The sequence below is a fragment of the Aethalodelphis obliquidens genome, unplaced genomic scaffold (assembly GCF_003676395.1).
Source record: "Aethalodelphis obliquidens isolate GAN/ISIS:26980383/991018 unplaced genomic scaffold, ASM367639v1 scaffold65, whole genome shotgun sequence".
NCBI lineage: Eukaryota > Metazoa > Chordata > Mammalia > Artiodactyla > Delphinidae > Aethalodelphis > Aethalodelphis obliquidens.
Genome location: NW_020838009.1, coordinates 4,386,594 through 4,405,530, shown reverse-complemented (window position 1 = coordinate 4,405,530; position 18,937 = coordinate 4,386,594). Strand labels below are relative to the sequence as shown.

At 45.9% G+C, this 18,937-nt stretch overlaps 1 protein-coding gene across 10 annotated transcripts in view; it reads left to right on the top strand.

Annotated features, from left to right (window-relative positions):
• Positions 1–18,937, top strand: part of TRPM1 (transient receptor potential cation channel subfamily M member 1) — an 82,784-nt gene that overhangs the window by 14,006 nt on the left and 49,841 nt on the right. For 8 of the 10 annotated variants that reach the window (XR_003429259.1, XM_027089366.1, XM_027089363.1 and 5 more), the window contains exons 5-12: positions 235–406; positions 4,181–4,355; positions 4,789–4,912; positions 6,272–6,344; positions 7,015–7,115; positions 14,288–14,461; positions 15,552–15,686; positions 16,435–16,485. Coding sequence is in view for 9 of the 10 variants with exons in the window: in XM_027089366.1 (XP_026945167.1) it covers positions 235–406; positions 4,181–4,355; positions 4,789–4,912; positions 6,272–6,344; positions 7,015–7,115; positions 14,288–14,461; positions 15,552–15,686; positions 16,435–16,485 (1,005 nt within the window). In the remaining variant the exon portion in view is untranslated. The remainder of the gene's footprint in view (positions 1–234; positions 407–4,180; positions 4,356–4,788; positions 4,913–6,271; positions 6,345–7,014; positions 7,116–14,287; positions 14,462–15,551; positions 15,687–16,434; positions 16,486–18,937) is intronic. The other 2 variants (XM_027089371.1, XM_027089370.1) reach the window with 1 other exon arrangement.

Sequence of the window (18,937 nt, the reverse complement as noted above, 5' to 3'; positions counted from 1 at the left end):
GGAGTGTACTTGCTGGATCATCATGATCTGTTGGGTTGTCATGACCTAAAATAATTTTTTCTAATTTGATATAAAAATTTACAGAAAAAATCCTTCAATAGAGAGGCTAGGGAAGAGAGAGTAGGTTGAAGTGCACAATTAGGTGAAGCTGTCGCTCCACATCCATATATTCTTGCTTCCCCTGTCTTACTGTCCAAGTTTTGCAGCTCTGACTTGTGCTGTGTATTTCGTCAGGTGACACGGGTGTACCAGACCATGTCCAACCCCCTGAGTAAGCTGTCTGTGCTCAACAACTCGCACACACACTTCATCCTGGCTGACAATGGCACCCTGGGCAAGTATGGTGCTGAGGTGATGCTGAGAAGGCAGCTGGAGAAGCACATCTCTCTGCAGAAGATCAACACAAGTAAGTTCTGGCCACGGCCACTGGGCTGCCGCTGCTGCCCTGAAAACCAGGCTGGAAGAGAGAGCACCCGAGGGTATTTAGAGCCTTCACGTTGACTCTTCTGTGACCATCAGGAGATGACTTAGCAAGACCCTTTCCCTTAGCCACCTACCAAGTCACTGAGCTGGGCTGTGATGCTTTGTCTCAAGTTCACGAGGAGAGTGGACCCGAGAAACAGCCCCACAGCCGTTTTCACGGTGGTGGCATCTCCCGCCACGTTGCCAGTGGTTTTCATTCCTTATAATGATTATAGTTAGTTTTTAAAATTTTATTGGAGTATAGCTGATATAATGAATGCTGTGTTAATTTCTTCTGTACAGCAAAGTGACTGAGTTATACATATATATATTCTTTTTCACATTCTTTCCATTATGTTTTATTCCAGGATATCGAATATAGTTCCCTGTGCTATACTGTAGGACCTTGTTGTTTATCCATCCTATTGATAATGGTTTGCCTCTGCTAATCCCAAACTTTTTAAATGTCTGAACAGGAAACACATTTGTCACTCAAAGGCTTGGTATGATTCCTTCTATCAACTACATGCTCTGAGTTCATTAAATTAAATATCTCAGTAGCTCTGGGTCTCTCACCAGAGATGGGCCAGGTGGGGAGGCCTCTGGAGAGGCCTGCAGGAGCTGGCTGCTCCCAACAGGGCACCCCCCACCCCATGCTGGTCCAGGAGGATGCTGAGGTCAAGCTAGAGAGAAAGGAATGGACCTCAGTCAGATGAAACGATCATAACAACTGGTTAGAATTAAAATAGCTGGTGTCACCTCTTGGGGCACTGAGTTCATAACTCAGTGATTCTTGCTGTCAAGCAATTGCTGAATGACCTTAAAGAGTATTTTGTTGTAACCATTACTGGTAAGATTGCGAAAGACAGTCTAGGCCTGGGAAATGGTCATTTTAAAGCATAATTAAAGGGTCTGTGAGACTGCCACGTGGTTAGAATGACGGTCTGCCATGACAAGTGGTGGGTTTCTGGGTATCAGCTCCCTGGCTGATGGTTCGCACATTTTCGCTGTCTTGGCCGTGTGCGCGTTCACACCGACCAGCCTCCCCTGGCCGTGTGACCTGTGGGCTTCCCTTTGTCATCCTTTGCCTAGGGTTCTGAGTGGGGCAGGGACAGCAAAGGGGTGCTCAGTTGTCACCTCCCACGGCACGGAGTTTCAGGGGTCCAGCCTAAACCATGAAGAACCAGTTCTCCTCTGTTTCTAGAAAAGAAGGTGATTTGGCCACCGGAGTCCCGAAGATCTCAAATGTCAAGCCTTGCTGGGGTTGGAAATCTCAAGGGCAGGGTCCATGTCATCTTGGTCTATTTCTCCAGCATCTCTTGGCCAGGCGCCTGCCTGGCACAAAGCAGACCGTCAACGCATAGCTGCTGAAATGAACCTAACTGAGATTATTCTGGTAGGAGATGGCAGAGTTGTTCAAAATATTTAAGAGCTCCTGACTGTAGAAATGCATCGTGGAAGCAAACCAGAAACTCTGAATTTCCCCACTTGAAGTTCTTAGACCTTCTAACTGTGCTGGCAGATTTTATCCAAAGGCCTTCAGAATCGTGAGACCAAGGACACATCTCCTATTCACCATGTATTAATGTTGATCAAATAACTCCCATCACAACTAATGGACACCTGGTGAAACATGCTCAGAATATAACCTGTTTTAGCCAGTTTGGGGTAAAATTGTGAAATAGGCAAATTTGTCTTGATGCCAAAATATTGGCTCTCTGTACACCAATGCCGAAATGAGATACGGAAAGAGAGTTTTGGAGGAGAATTGAAAGAGTAGCTTTATTCTTTGCCAGGCAAAGAGGAAACACAGCAGGCTAGTGCCTCAAGAACTGTGCCCCCTTCCTGGGGAATAGGGAGAGGTTTTATAGCCCAGGGCTTGTGGTCGGGGGTAGGTGATAAGGCTCAAAGTAATGAAGATCTTGCATTTCTTTTCTTCTGCAAATTTACAGCCAAAGCGGTTGTCAGGCAGCTCAGCAAGCAGGTCTGGTGTCCCTGAAGTTATTGGCCCATGATCTTCTTTCTGAAATGAAGAGTGCTACAAGGGAGTGTAGGGGGAGAAGAAATGCCAAGTGCAGAGTGCAATTCACATGGAGTCAGAGAGTAATTATTTTTATGAAGGATAAGTCTAGCTACAAGTGTTTGTTAGTAGTAACAGCTAAAAAAATAACCAAGATCACTTAACTCTTTCGGGCCTGTTTATGCTGTTTCCCCAGCCTGTTCATTGTTTCTTTGTTTTCCTTTTCTATCAGAAAAGTCTTATTTCTATGTTGGCTGCAACAGCCTCTGCTGCTCCTTCGCTCCCACTATCTCCCCCTGCCCTGGAATCCTGGGTTCTTGGGATGCTCTTGCCACCTCCTGCTTCCCAGAGCCCTCCCTTCGGGTTCTGCCACCAAAAGTCAGCTTGTCCTACCGTGTTCCCAAAGAGTCCTATCATCTCATAGAGACAGAGGGAGGACTCTGGGTACAAGGTATTAACTGGTGGGCTAATGATGGTCTACAGGTTTGCCCTCCTGGATAACTCACTGCCTATTCCAGCCCCTGGAGGCTGAATCAACACCTACTACGACACTGCATATTTACACACCACTTGAGGTTGACAAGGACCTTGATAGCTGAACAGTTTCTTATACTTTATATCTATTGCTCTTTTAGGAGGTAGAGGAGGCCCTGTGGTGACTCACCTGTTACGGATGGTTCCCTGCTCTTCAGGGTGGCCTGGTGATTGGCCCCATGTCATAAGGCTAATACGTGTGAGGCCAGGCATTGAACGGAGTTCTCCTATCGCTGGTCCAGACACCTTTCACTGTGTCATTCTTGAAGGGACAGCCATCCAGGGTGGGAACTTCACCTGGGGCAAGGCAGCAGGGAGGTATTCTTTTAGCAAGAAGAGCCTCCCGTGTTTCTCACATCTCACCTTGAAGTAGTCCGTAAGCCAGTTGAGTGATACATGGAGTTGAACCACATGTTTTGGAACGTTTGTAATTTAAAGGCTCTGCTTCTTCCAGTAAGGCTATAATATGGGGTTTGAATAAAAGAATGTAAACAGTCATCACATCCTGAGTTCCTTCAAGTCTCCTGGTGAGCACTAACTCCATATAAGCATACTTCCAGGCCTAAAGGTTTTCCTCTTCACCATGTTTCAGGAATTAGAGTGAGTGCTCTTGAGACAGGCTGGGACCTGGGACTCTTTGCTGGGACCTGGGACCCTTTGCTGCAGTGCTGCAATGCTTGCACATGGACACACCTCTCCAGGAGCAACAAAATACTAAGAAACTGTATGGGACTGAAAATAACTGCTTTCATGCGGGCAGTTGGGGCAAATTCTGGACCTGAAAGATACAGAGAGACCAAAAACTCCCACAGCCACTTTTGAAGAGCCTGGAGCAAAAACAGGGTGTCGGGAGCAAAAGCAGGGTACTGCGCATGCCCCCTGCACACAACACACCTAAGCCACCCCTCCAGCCTGACCCATGGACACGCCCCTACCCTCACCCCATATAAGGAACAAGCTTGCCCCCCCCTCGGGGAGCAAGGGAGCCTGTTGTTTGTTCCCACTTCCCGCTGCTGCAGCAGGCGCCCCAATAACGCCTTGCCTGAATTTCTTGTCTGGCTTCTGGTCAATTTCTATTGATTGGGGAAGGCCAAGAACCCTGGTCGGTAACACTTGGATGGGGCCGTGACCGTGGTCTGAAGGTAGATGTGGTGTGTGTTGCAGGACTGGGGCAGGGTGTGCCCGTCGTGGGCCTCGTGGTGGAAGGGGGCCCGAACGTGGTTTCCATGGTCCTGGAGTATCTCCGAGAAGAGCCTCCGGTCCCCGTGGTGGTCTGCGACGGCAGTGGCCGGGCCTCGGACATCCTGTCTTTTGCACACAAGTACTCTGAAGAAGGAGGGTAAGATTTCTGATATGTTACAAAAGGTGGGGTTTTGAATGCCTTCTTGTTAGGCCCAGAGGAAATCGTGATCCATTTAGCTGTTCCAAAAATGTAAAAGAAGGAAGATTTACTAGCCCTCCTCTCCCTCTTCCCAAGGTCAGCAAGTGAGGGAGCTCTGAGGAGCGTGGTGTTTCTTACGGATTCTTTCTCAGGAGGGAAAATGCTCTCTCCCAACTGCATTTTCCCTTGTAAGTTTTTCAACAAGCCTGGAATTTAGGACAAGTGTGAACACAGTTTTTGACTATAGTCCTTTTGGGTCTGCTATCCTGGGATATCCTCCAATGATAAAGTTTCAAATCAAAGGTACCAGACGGGCATAGAGATGTCTGATTTATTCACGTACAGATTTCACCTGTGTTGTTTTCTTCTCTTTCCCGTTTCCTTCGAACAGGATAATCAATGACTCCCTCAGAGACCAGCTTCTAGTTACCATTCAGAAAACATTTAATTACAACAAGACACAATCGCATCAGCTCTTTGCGATGATCATGGAGTGCATGAAAAAGAAAGAACTTGTAAGTGTCTTGAGTTGACTTCCCAAGTGCTCCACAGAGAGAATTATGTTTCACTTCTAATTCTGCCCATGTGTGCAGGATGGAGTAGTTCTTATTTCCATTCACCCTTTTCCAAGAGGCATTTTACAGATCCTGACCCAACTGGTGGTTCTGTCCATGTGCGGGAAGCAGGCTAAGCATAGGCAGATTCTCTTCGGAAGAGGGACACGGGAGCTTCAGATCTTGTAAATGTCAGGGCACTTCAGGCCACATCCCACAATTCTGAGGCTCATGATATCAATCAGATTCAAAGCATCAAGGAGTGACATATACCATGCTTTCAGGTGTACTTACAAAATTCTACCAAATACACTCATTTTCTCCCACTCTTTGCCTCCTTAATTACGCTCATAAGGAAGAGGCACTCTTGTCGCACAGAAGACAGCCTCTTCGAAATTCTAAGTCTATAAGTTTCCTACAGATATATCAAATCTGAGTAGAGATGACTTTGTCATCTTCAAGAGCCATTTAGATATTGACATGTACATCCTGCATGAGCTCCCTCAGCTCCAGATGAGGTAAAGAATAAAATAAGATCCAGGCAAGGATTCAAAATCAGGACGAGCAATGCTGTTCTTTCTGAATCAGAAGCACCTGGTGCAAAATCATGTCGCTCTCGGGATTGCTGCATTAGCATCAGACTCTGTGGTCCTTTTTATTTATTTAGTCATTCATTTATTTTAACATCTTTATTGGAGTATAATTGCTTTAATGTTGTGTTAGTTTCTGCTGTATAACAAAGTGAATCAGCTATATGTATACATATATCCCCATATCCCCTCCCTCTTGCGTCTCCCTCCCACCTTCCCTATCCCACCCCTCTCGGTGATCACAAAGCACTGAGCTGATCTCCCTGTGCTATGCAGCTGCTTCCCACTAGCTATCTATTTTACATTTGGTAGTGTATATATGTCCATGCTCCTGTCTCACTTCGTCCCAGCTAATCCTTGCCCCTCCTCATGTCCTCAAGTCCATTCTCTACGTCTGTGTCTTTATTCCTGTCCTGCCTCTAGGTTCATCAGAACCATTATTTTTTAGATTCCATATATATGTGTTAGCATATGGTATTTGTTTTTCTCTTTCTGACTTACTTTGCTCTGTATGACAGACTCTCGGTCCATCCACCTCACTACAAATAACTCAATTTCATTTCTTTTTATGGCTGAGTAATATTCCATTGTATACATGTGCCACATCTTCTTTATCCATTCATCTGTCATGCCAGATCTTGTTTGTGGTCCTTTTTAAGCAACTCCCCAATTCTCCCTCTTGTTTTCCACTTTGCTTTACTCAGTCTTTTCACGATTAATCTGTTTTCAGGTCACTGTGTTTAGAATGGGTTCCGAGGGCCAGCAAGACATCGAAATGGCAATTTTAACCGCCCTGCTGAAAGGTGAGCTCTCAGGAAACAGCCACTCCTGTCCTTTCATGCTGGCCTCCCCGGAGCTCTGCTTGTGGCTGGGAAACCCCTCCCCCCTCCTCCCACCGGGAACTGTGTCTGCTGGGGATGGAACCCCGAGCCGGCCAGGCTGCCTAGAAATTATCTCAGGATAAAGCCGTGGTAAAACGATCGGGCTCGAAATGGGTTTCTTGGGAGGGGGACTTTTCTTGGCGGGCCAATGGACCATGATGGGCTGAAGTCAAGAACCAGTTTCCGTCTGTAACTAGCTCATTACAAGTTTGAACTCACAGAGGGTAAGCGTGAAATTATTTTTCATTTGCGATCCCTGCATCTCGCAGTGCTCTGTCCAGTTTCCCCGGCCCACTCCTAACGACAGCTGCCACCTGGCTGCTCATGGGGTCACCTCTCTGCTCCACTGGGAAGGGGAGGGTGCTGGAGGAAAGGGGCGGGGGTCACCATCAGGCTGGCTGCTTGGTAGTGCTGAGCTGGTCCTCGGCTTTGGGGCCTGAGTGATCCCTCAGGGGCCAGAGAAAAGGCAGCCGTGCTTATTTCCAGGCTGATGCTGAGCCAGCCTGGGGAAGCCTGTGTTCCCCACCCAGCCCCTGTCACCCCCAGGCGACCCAGGCATGGAGTGAGTAGTGCCCCATCTCTTGCCTTCCAGGCACAAACGCATCGGCTCGGGACCAGCTGAGCTTGGCGCTGGCTTGGAACCGCGTGGACATAGCTCGGAGCCAGATCTTCGTCTTTGGGCCCCGCTGGCCGGTGAAACTAAGTGTTTTTTCAATTCATACCATTTGTCATGACTTTGTACAGAGGATGCATTAATATGTTCTCCCTTGTGTCGTGGATCTCAGGAAGTTATCTGGGCTTTCTGATGACCCGATGTCTGATCTTTAGGATTATTAGGAAATGTTGCTGTTTCATTTCAAAGAACCAGCAAGAAGAGCTCCTAGCACTAACTTCAGATTCAAACCAGTGCTCTTGAAGAAAGAGCACTAAATATTTTATCATTGCTGGTGAACATGGGTTTTTACCCTTTTAAAGAAAAAGAAGAAAGAAAATAGCTCATTAAAATGAAATACAATGATTGCATTGAAAGCATTAATTTTTCAAATTATGTTCCATGAAACCCCGGAGGCCTAGGGGACTCTGTGAGTGTGACCTTTGTGTATAGTCTTTGGGATGTGGTGTGTGTGTGTGTGATTTGGTGTATTGTGTGTGTGTATCTGTGTGTAGCACATGTATAGGTTGTTAAATGTGTGTGTGGATGTGTGGTGTATGATTGTGCTATGGTTTACCGTGCATGTGGTGTATGTCTGTGGGATCTGTGTGTGTGTGGTTGTACGTGGGTGTGGTGTGGTGTGTGTGGGGTGATGAGCAGCTTTTAGCCTCCCACTCCTTCAATCAAAGCAGCTTCTTTACAGACTTGTGGTTGCCAAGGGGGAGGGGTGTGGGGAGGGATGGATTAGCAGATGCAAACTATTATATATAGAATGGATGGACAACAAGGTCCTACTGTATAGCAAGGGGAACTATATTCAATATCCTGGGGTAAACCATAATGGAAAAGAATATGAAAAAGTGTGTGTATATATATATATGTTTATAACTGTATAGCAGAAATTAACATTGTAAGTCAAATATACTTCAATTTTTAAAAATTAATTTTTTTAAAAAAGCAGCTCCTTGGATGGGTTTTGTAGATTGGGACTCAGGGTAAATTTTTGTTTGCAAAACAGGCTCTGCTGCTTCAAAAGGAGTTTGGAATATCTAGAGGGTTCATGGTGGACTTTAAAAACCATATTTCTCAAAACCGGCCTGGTATATCCTTGCAAAAGGCATTTCATTTTTCACACTCACCCTTTATTTAATTAGCGTGAAGAATTTAAGGAATCAGATGAGTGTATTAAAGGAATAAGATACAGGGTTGGGGGGTGTGGTTTGTGCCTGTTGTTTACTGAACTACGCAAATTAAGAAGAATAGCACAACACCTTAAATATTTTAATTCCTTTTGAATCTCCTGGTTTTAACACTCTTGGTAAAGGACTTGAGAGCAAAGTGAATTGCTCCATGAATGGTTATGAGGCAGCTTGCTGTGGCAGAGAATCTAAGAGATTCCAGAAAGGATTGCAAAAAAGGGCTCTGTCATGAGCTCCCAAGACCAGCTACTCAGTAAGAGGGATCCCGGCTTTTGTTTGCTTTTTTTTCTTTTCGAGCGGCAGCTTTCTGAGGATGAGGTCCTGAGTCAGCCACACAGAGAGGGCCAGGCTTTCAAGATTACAGAAAGGACCTGACCCAGGGAACGGGCCACACACGCAGGCCTTACCTGGCCTGAAGCAACGGCCTTCAACCGTCTTCTTGTTACAAAAGCAATAAGTAATTTCCAGAAAGCGTAGAAAATACAGACAGGCAAGATGAAAGAAACAATCACTCATGACTGCCCCCCCATAGAAAAATTCAGCAATACCGTGTGTGTTTTATAATTTCATTTTTTCACTCTTATGTTGGCATTAAATATTCTCCAACCTCCTTTTTCATGTTGCTTAGTGTTTTTTGCTTTCTATTATCCAGTGGAGGCATAAATACGGTTTGAAAAGCAAATAACAGAGCAGTGTACCATGAAAAACAGAGCCCTCACACCCCACCTCCCAAAGGCACTCAACTGTCCCCGTGTTCTGTTTTCCTGACGGTGGCCTCTGTTCGTTGACATAACACGTTTTATCACTTTCTCGATTAATCACGTGTAGATGTGTCTTTCAGTTCTCTGCTTGGAAAGAGAAGGCAGTAGCTCGCTTGCCCTGCCTGCTTTGCCCCTCCTGCGTTTGATGCCTGTATGTTTAATTCTCTTATTGGTTATCATGATAGCTTTGAAACATCAACTTGCTTCATCAACGTTAGGCTCCCACGTTGTAAAATGAGGAAATTAGTGGCTCTACACATCACCTTCCTTTCCCTGCACCATCAATGTTCCTACTTGGGTCAACCTCATCTTCTACATGATGGAGATGGCTGATGTTTACACGTCGTTCTGTAATCCTCACTCAGGTCTGTTTATGTCTCACTCTTTAATCATCACATTTTCATAGTGGTCCTTTATTTTTATTTTTTTACCTGGATTTTTATTTTTTAAGTGGGTATTTGCTTCCAGTTCTTGACTGAGAACAATGAATTATGTTGCTGTGTACATTTATGTGCAGGTCTTATGTGGACGTATGTTTCCATTTCTCTTCAGTCGATAGCTAGGAATGGATTTGCCGGGTGGATGGAAAATGTATGTTTACCTTTCTAAGAAACTGCGCGTCTGTTTTCCAAGGCAGCTGTAGCATTTTACATTCCCACCAGCAGTGTAAGGAGAGTTTCTCTATGTCCTTGCCAATATTTGGTATTGACAGATATTTTTTTAATTTTAACTATTCTAGTGATATGTAGTAGTATCTCATTATGGTATTTATTTATTTATGATCAGATATATTTTAACCTCAATAAAGGAGGGACAAGCTTCAAATAAATTTCTAATATAATTCTCATTTAAGACATGCATATTTTTTCTTTTTTAAAAAATTGAAGTATAGTTGATTTACAATGTTGTGTTAGTTTCAGGTGTACAGCACATATATAATTCAGTTATTATGTATATAATCTTTTTCAGATTCTTATCCATTAAAGCTTATTATAAGATATTGAATCTCGTTCCCTGTGCTATACAGTAGGTCCTCATTGTTTATATTTTTTAATTGAGATATAATTGACGTATGATGTATTAGTTTCAGGTGTACAAAGTAAAGATTCGATATTTGTATAAATTATGAAATGATCACTACAGTAAGTCTAGTGAACATCCATCACCACACACAGTTACAGTGTTTTCTCTTGTAATAAGAACTTTTAAGATCTACTCTCTTAGCACCTTTCAAATACACAATACAGTATTATTAGCTGTAGTCACCATGCTGTACATTGCATCCCAAGACATTTATTGTATAACTGGATGTTTGTATCTTTTCACTATCTTCATCCACTTCACCCACCCCCACCCCGCATACTAGGCCTTTATGTTGATTCTAAAAATGGAGAAAACAGAAGACTTTACTGTGATTCTGTACGGATTGTTCACTGCTGAACCTAACATTGTGGCTGAACTCAAAGAGAAAGAAAGGTAGCCCTGGGTCAATCACCTGGGCCACACAAAGGAAAATACAACAAGCATCAAGGTTTCTACAGTCCATCCATTGTTTAAAATTATGGGACCTTTGAGTTTCCTTCATATTTGGACCATGACTTATTTGAATAGCTAGATGTTTGCTTTCCCTTGCATTTCCAAATTGATTCTCTTTTTTCTTCATAGCATATGCCTCACATCATTAAGACGATCTATTCTTTTAATTATTACTGTCCACTGAGTGCAGTTCCCTTTCTTCTTGTAGAATCTTTCAAAGCCTCGTGTTTCTCTGGATGCTCTCAAAGTTTGCTGTGCAGCTGACCACATCAGACACCCCTGCAGTGTGTTGTCAGACAGGCTCATTTCTTCCCACATTCCACGTCTTCCTCTCTCTCAGATTTCTTTTTCATTTCGCTGCAGTAGATCTTCAAGTAATTTTTTTCATGAACATGTGTGGGAAGATAACCATTCTCTGTCTTTACACGTCTGAAAACACTCTGCCACACACCAGGCTCATGGTTGCCATGTGATCCTCCTCCAATTAAGATGAACCACTGTCTTTTCTCAGATGTAGTTTGAGGTCTGCTCTTTATCTTCAGTGTTTAGAAATTTCAGAAGGACATGTGTTCTATTTCAAACAAATGAGAATGAAATGTACAGGGACAGCAAACTCAAGGACTCATATGGCCACTCATGTGCCATTCATTCTGCTTGGCTGTCAGAGGCCCCTTTATGATAAAGACCCAAGTCTTTCCCCAGCTCTGTGAAATTTTCTTCTACCGCTTCTTTGAGTATTTCAGCCTTCATTTTCTCTCTTTCTCTTCCTCTGGAATTCCTATAAGTTAAGCAAATGTTGGTCCCCTTGGGCTGATCCTCCATTTTATCATTTCTGTCTCTCTATCATTTTGCTGTAGGTTTTTGGAAATCGCAACTTTTTCCTTAGCATTTTTTTGTGCTATTTTTTTAAATGTAGGCAATCCTTTTTTTTTTTTTTTTTTTTTTTGCGGTACGCGGGCCTCTCACTGTTGTGGCCTCTCCCGTTGCGGAGCACAGGCTCCGGGACGCACAGGCTCAGCGGCCATGACTCACGGGCCCAGCCGCTCCGCGGCATGTGGGATCTTCCTGGACCGGGGCACAAACCCGTGTCCCCTGCATCGGCAGGTGGACTCTCAACCACTGCGCCACCGGGGAAGCCCAGGCAATCCTATTTTTGATGTCTGAGAAAGCTTTCTTGTTTTCTGATGGTTCCGTTTTCATGTCAGCCTGTTTTCATCTCATGAATGCAATATCTGAGGATACAAACTGTACTTTTTTTAAGTCCTCTCCTGTTCCCTGAATTATCTCTATTTTCTCCCTGGTCAGCTGTTACCATTGTTCATTTTGTCCTTTTCTGTTGCAGGTCCTTGCTTGCCTATCCCCATTTCAGAGTGAGGGATGGGACAGAATAATTAGTAGAAGGAGCCTATTTTACAAATAGGTTTTTCTCCTCCCTGGGAGGACTGACCAAGAGTTCCCCATTTAGGAGGGGGTTGTCTACTGAACAGCTTTTCTTTGTTCTCTGCAGATTGGAGCAGGCTGGTGTGGCGCTGGACCTCCCTATGCAGGCCCTCCCTTTTTTTTTTTAACATCTTTATTGGAGTATAATTGCTTTACAATGGTGTGTTAGCTTCTGCTTTATAACAAAGTGAATCAGCTATACATATACATATATCCCCATATTGCCTCCCTCTTGTGTCTCCCTCCCACCCTCCCCATCCCACCCCTCTAAGTGGTCACAAAACACCGAGCTAATCTCTCTGTGCTACGCAGCTGCTTCCCACTAGCAATCTATTTTATATTTGGTAGTGTATATATGTCAATGCCACTCTCACTTTGTCCCAGCTTACCCTTCCCCCTCCCCATGTCCTCAAGTCCATTCTCTACATCTGCATCTTTATTCCTGTCTTGTCGCTAGGTTCTTCATAATCTTTTTTTTTTTTTTTTAGATTCCATATATATGGTTAGCATATGGTATTTGTTTTTCTCTTTCTGGCTGACTTCACTCTGTATGACAGACTCTAGGTCCATTCACTTCACTACAAATAACTCAATTTTGTTTCTTTTTATGGCTGAGTAATATTCCATTTGTATATATGTGCCACATCTTCTTTATCCATTCATCTGTCGATGGACACTTAGGTTGCCTCCATGTCCTGGCTATTGTAAATAGAGCTGCAGTGAACATTGTGGTACGTGACTCTTTTTGAATTATGGTTTTCTCAGGGTATATGCCCAGTAGTGGGATTGCTGGGTTGTATGGTAGTTCTATTTTTAGTTTTTTAAGGAACCTCCATACTGTTCTCCAAATTGGCTGTATCAATTTACATTCCCACCAACAGTGCAAGGACCCGCCCAATTCTTCAGCAGACATTCTTCCGGGTTCTGCCTGGGGTGAAGCCCAGGAGTAGAGTTGCTCTGCACCTACCCACTGGGGAGGGGGCGTGACATACGAGAGGGGATGGGTGGTCTCCTGCTCTGTAGACAGTCCTTTACTAATCACCATGCTTTCTACCCACCATTTACTCTCCCTCTTTGGAAATCTGGTCCCACCTCCACTATTACCCCCACATTACTCATCCTGGGCTTCAGCTGCCTCACCACAGCTTTAACTACCCAACAGCATTTCCAGAAACATCTTAATGGCTCTGGTCTGCCTCTTCTCCCTGAAATGAATTTTTCTTTTCCATAGTCCTCTGTTTCCTGCTATCATTTCTATGGGAAGAGAGGGAAAGCAGGAAACACGAGATCAAGACCACAACCTGGAACCAAAAGTCCTTCTTTGTCTCCCCCACAATCAAGTATACGGTCTCTCAGGTCTTCCTTTAATAGTTGAAGTTCTCCATCAACTATGTGCCTATGACTCTGTAGTCTTTCTAGAATTCTTTTTTTTTTCAATTTATTTATTTAATATATTTATTTTTGGCTGCGCTGGGTCTTCACTGCTGCCCATGGGCTTTCTCTCATTGCGGCGAGCGGGGGCTACTCTTCGTTGTGGTGCGCGGGCTTCTCATTGTGGTGGCTTCTCTTTAATGCAGAGCACGGGCTCTAGGCGCACGGGCTTCAGTAGTTGTGGCACCCAGGCTCAGTAGTTGTGGCTCACAGGTTCTAGAGCGCAGGCTCAGTAGCTGTGGCACATAGGCTTAGTCGCTCCGTGGCATGTGGGATCTTCCCGGACCAGGGCTCAAACCCGTGTCCCCTGCATTGGCAGGTGGGTTCTTAACCACTGCACCACCAGGGAAGCCCTGACCCCTTCACAATTGTCTTCTCTGGTCTTCATCAGCTGTCACAGACACTTCTCTTTGGCGCCTTTAAACTTACCTCTCAGCACCCTTTCCTTCGGGCAAAAACACGCTCAGTCAAAACTTCAGCCACTTTAAGTACATGAGTGCACTTCATCAAGCATATAAGTAACAGATGGTCACGAAATCAGGAGCTTCTCCATCAGGCAGCCAGGCCTGCAACAGCTGAGTATGTGTGCGTGTGTGTAGTCACAAGTATGTGTGCCTGCGTGCATGTCTGTGCATGGGTGCTCATGTTTGCACAAGTGTGTGTGCAGGTGTATCTGTGTGTGCACCTGTGTGTGCATGTGCACCTGTATGTGGGTGCATGTGTACCTATGTATGTGCATGTGTGTGTGCGCGTGTGCATGTAGAGGGGAGGGGCGGTCTGTGCACTTGTCCTGGGACATGGGTTGGCTTTAATCCCTTTCCCAACTCTGCCTGCTGTGGACTGCAGCCCCTGGGAAGCCTGGCCCCCCCAACGGATAGCAAGGCCATGGAGAAGGAGAAGAAGCCACCCACAGGGACCACCAAGGGGGGCAGAGGAAAAGGAAAAGGCAAGAAGAAAGGGAAGGTGAAAGAGGAGGTGGAGGAAGAAACTGACCCCCGGAAGCTCGAGCTGCTGAACTGGGTACGTGGGACGTGTCTGCTCCCGTTTCCCAGGCTCCTGGGGACCTTGGAGCCAGTCACCCTCCTCCAGGGAAGGGGGCAGTTCTTGCTGCCTCTGCCGCAGCCCCACCCGGGGCCCCGAGCCCAGGAGGCAGTGATGAAGCATTGATGGGACAGTGTCGGTATTTCAAGTGGCTGGCAGGATGTCACAAACGCCAAATGGTCCTGCTTTGGGGGAGAATGAAGTCACTCACAGGGGAGGCCCGGGCCACCTTGCCCCCCAGTGCCTTTCTCCGCCTGCAGACATTTGGATGTTTGTTGCGTGGAAACACGGGAAACAAATCAATCGTGAATAAATGCAGCTCAGGGACAAAAGATGGAGCCTGTGATAGGGATGCATGGGTAACTGCAGTCGGCTGGGCTGGGAGGCTGAGACACGCAGCACCTGTGGTTCTGGCCTTGCTGCTGTCAGGACACAGCAAGACAGGGCGCTGGCCCTCTGCGGTGCCCTGTGAATGGCATCATCGCAGTCACTCACCCTGGTGGCCCGTGGCACGCCCACAGTGGGTAGTTCTCAGTTAAGGAAACATTCTCCCCAGCAAAACCTCACGTTACATTGAGCGCTGCAGGTTCCACCATTGTTGAAGGATAGAGACACAAATGATAACTAATAGTAGATAAAATGTTACAGTCTACCACCTCAAAAAAACATTGTATATGGAGATCCGAGCTTGGAGACTCAAGCACTGATTGCAGTTTTATTTTGAATTTCCCTCATGTTTACATTACAAGAAAAGCTAATCAACTCTATTTTAATTTTTTTAAAAAACCTGATAACTAGAGAGCCACCAGTTTGGCTGTCATTTTGAACATTTTTCACTTTGTGTTAAATGTATCCATCTGTGATGCTTTGATATGACACCTAGGGACAAACTGAGAAGGAAGGAGGGGGCAATGGGGCATGTTTACTCAGGACAAAAGGTAAAGAGAGCCTTGTTCAGGACGCTCTGGGTCTGGGGGCCTGAAGAGGCTTTCCGAGAGCTTCCAGGGTCCCCTGCCCAGTGTCCCCGTCCCTGCTGAGGCACTCACGCCCCTCTCCTGGGCTCGCACAGGTGAACGCTCTGGAGCAGGCCATGTTGGACGCGCTGGTCTTAGACCGAGTAGACTTTGTGAAGCTCCTGATTGAAAATGGAGTCAACATGCAGCATTTTCTCACCATCCCGAGGCTGGAAGAGCTTTATAACACCGTGAGTGGTCCAGGAGGAGGGAGGGCGGAGGGGAGCTAGCCCTGGGGATGCAAGAATGCACTTGGAGGAGCATCCCCATCAGAACACGGCTTCAGCGGGAGGTCCATCATTTAAGGACGACTGCTCTCACCTGACACGCGGGCTCGGCGGATGGTCCCATCTTCACCCACCGCCACCATGCTAGCCAGCACCCCTGTCTGTAGCATTAACTCAGGGGTGGTGCACGAGGACAAGTTTATACAAAGAAAGAGTCCAGCCCGCGGAGTCATTAGCAGAGTGAAAAGATCCCGGGGTGAGCAGTCATTTGTTCCTGGGGACTCCCACGTTTTATGAGGCTTCGGTGAAAAATGGAAAACTGAGTTTGCACAGCAAGGAGCTCCTGATATTAGAATGAAAGTGTTTGGATGAAGTCCTCTTGGCTTTTATTATTACCATGTGAATTTTGAGAATGTACATTTCCTTCCCCATTCTAAAATTTTAAGTAGCACAAGTGGTCCTGGGTGGTTGCTTGCTGAAGCTTGATGAACTGTTAAGAAAATATAGTACGTCCTAAGATGCTCTTTAAAATAATTCAATAAAAGGTATTTAACATATTTTTGAACATGTGGGATACTTCTTACCCATGACCAGTCCTAGTCCTGTCTTGTAAAAGACACAGGACTTCATTAATTCTATAAAGTAGAGTGGATTTTACTCCAAAAGTTGAACAGAAAAACATATTTAATATGGCTGAATGTTTCTCTTTCAGAGACTGGGTCCACCGAACACACTTCATTTGCTGGTGAGGGATGTAAAAAAGGTCAGTCTGCTCTTTCATAGTCCTTTACCTGTTGATGTCTTTTAATGAGACCTTTTTTTTTAACATCTTTATTGGAGTATAATTGCTTTACAATGGTGTGTTAGTTTCTGCTTTATAACAAAGTGAATCAGTTATACATATACATATGTTCCCACATCTCTTCCCTCCTGTGTCTCCCTCCCTCCCACCCTCCCTATCCCACCCCTCCAGGCGGTCACAAAGCACCGAGCTGATCTCCCTGTGCTATGCGGCTGCTTCCCACTAACTATCTATTTTACATTTGGTAGTTTATATATGTCCATGCCACTCTCTCACTTTGTCACAGCTTACCCTCCCCCCTCCCCGTGTCCTCAAGTCCATTCTCTAGCAGGTCTGTCTGTGTCTTAATGAGACGTGTTTTAAAGCAATTTTTAAAATTTCCAAATGTGTTGTCATCTTATTGGAGGCATAAGAAGTCATGAATTCCTCTCTCCATGAAAAGAGTTTACTTTTAAAAAATGTCATCTTCTTTAAATGAAATGTTCATCCCACACACAATGGGCTTGCGCTGAATGACTGTTTGACGGTAGGTTGGCCCCCTCACCAAGGCAGGAGCGCCAGCCAAGGGGTGGGCTCCTCACTGCTGCCCAGAACCCCCACGCTCTGCGTGTTTCAGATCTGCCCCTCATCCCTTCACGGTGCCTCTTTCCAGAAGTCCCAGCAGGATGGGCCTCATGTCATTCTGTGTGTCCTGTGCAGCAGTTCTTGGTTCTTTCTGTCTCCTCTTTAGTAAGTGATAGATGCTTTCCCCCATCCCCAGCGCTGCTAATGCCTTAGAGTCTGCCTTCTTGTAGGATCCCGTCCACTCCCTGTTCTGTCCTGGTGTTTCTTGGGTCCTGTCACCACAGCCTGGAGGGTCAGACCAGGTTAACGCAGAGCAATTCATTCAGCCAGAATGCAGTCCCTGGCATGCAGAGTGCAGGACGTGTACTCATGTTCTGAGCAGAAGGAAGTAACGCAAAGGAGAGAAGAAGGCCTTCAGCCAGAGTCCCAGATAGGCTGGTTAGACCTCATACAAATATCTAATTTTGCTAATGTGAGAATTTGGCTTTTACTATGCACACTCATTGGATCAGAGCAGAATCAGTGGATCTGGGAACCAAGAGAGACCAGCAAGTGCCCTTTTTCCCACTTTCACAGATTTCTTAGATTCAGAAGCACTAACATTCAAAAGCCACAGCTACTCAAGTGTAGACCCAACCACGTCTCTCCTAAGTGGCTTCCATCATCCTCCTCCCACCCTCCCCAGACATAGGCCGCCCCCACTTAAAACCTCCACGTCTCATGAAATTCAAGCTCCTGCTAAGAAACTTGCACCCACTGGGCCTAACACATACCCACCACACGTGTTCTGTCGCAGGGCCGTGCCCGTCTCACATCTGCAGTGCTCTCCCCCCTCGACCCCTACAGCCCCTGTTCTGCCCGCTCCTACCTCCACAGGAAGCCCTTTCTCACCCTCCCACCTGCCCACCCTAGCAGAGCGGGGGCCTGAACATGCTGCTGCATCGGGACTGCGGGTGGCTTGGCCCTTTTTCCCCAAAAGAGCAAGGTCCCCAAGGCAGGGCTGTATCTCCTTATCCCCTCATATGGAATCCCCGACTTGGTCAAGGATCACGGTAGGGGCTGAACAGACTTGCAATGGCTGAGTGAAGGATTCAGTCCTCATGTACAGGGAGGACATTTGGAAGGTGTAGCCTCCATGGGACGGACCCCAGGTTTCTACCATCATTTCAGCCATAGGAAATTAACCAAGCAGGAAACAGCACATAGCAAAACATCCTTATAATGGACCAGTCAGCTCTGCCTCCTGGATAAGCCAACTGCCCTCTGGCGTGAATGACCGACTTACAGATGCATTGATGCCCCTCTGCCCTCCTCCCCTCCACCCACACGCTACCTTTATCTCAACACAGCCTCTTCCGTTCTGCTGCAGGACTCTGCCCCTTCACCGACTCCCGGGCACATCAGATAGTTTGCAGTGTTTGCGTTCTTACTGAAATCTGAGGGGTCCCCCAGAAAGTCACAGGGCACCATGTGGAGCTTTCCCTAGAAAGTTCCTGGCCCCAGGGATATTCTGTCTGCCCACTGTCTTCCAGAGTCCTCCTGCCTGCCACGCTGCTCATTCCCTCCTTCTGCAGAAAATCTGGACGCCAGCCCCCCGAAACTGGATTCTCCCCTGCAAGCAGCTGTCAAAGCACCTTCTCAACAAAATGAATCTGCTCTTTGCACCAGCTACACCATCTTTCCTTTATGTATTTTTTCCTTAATCAATATTTTTTTATCAAAGCATAGTTGATTTACAATGTTGTGTTAATTTCTGCTGTACAGCATGATTCAGTTATACATTTATATACATTTTTAATATTCTTTTTCATGGAAGCATAGTTTATAATGTTGGGTTAATTCCTGCTGT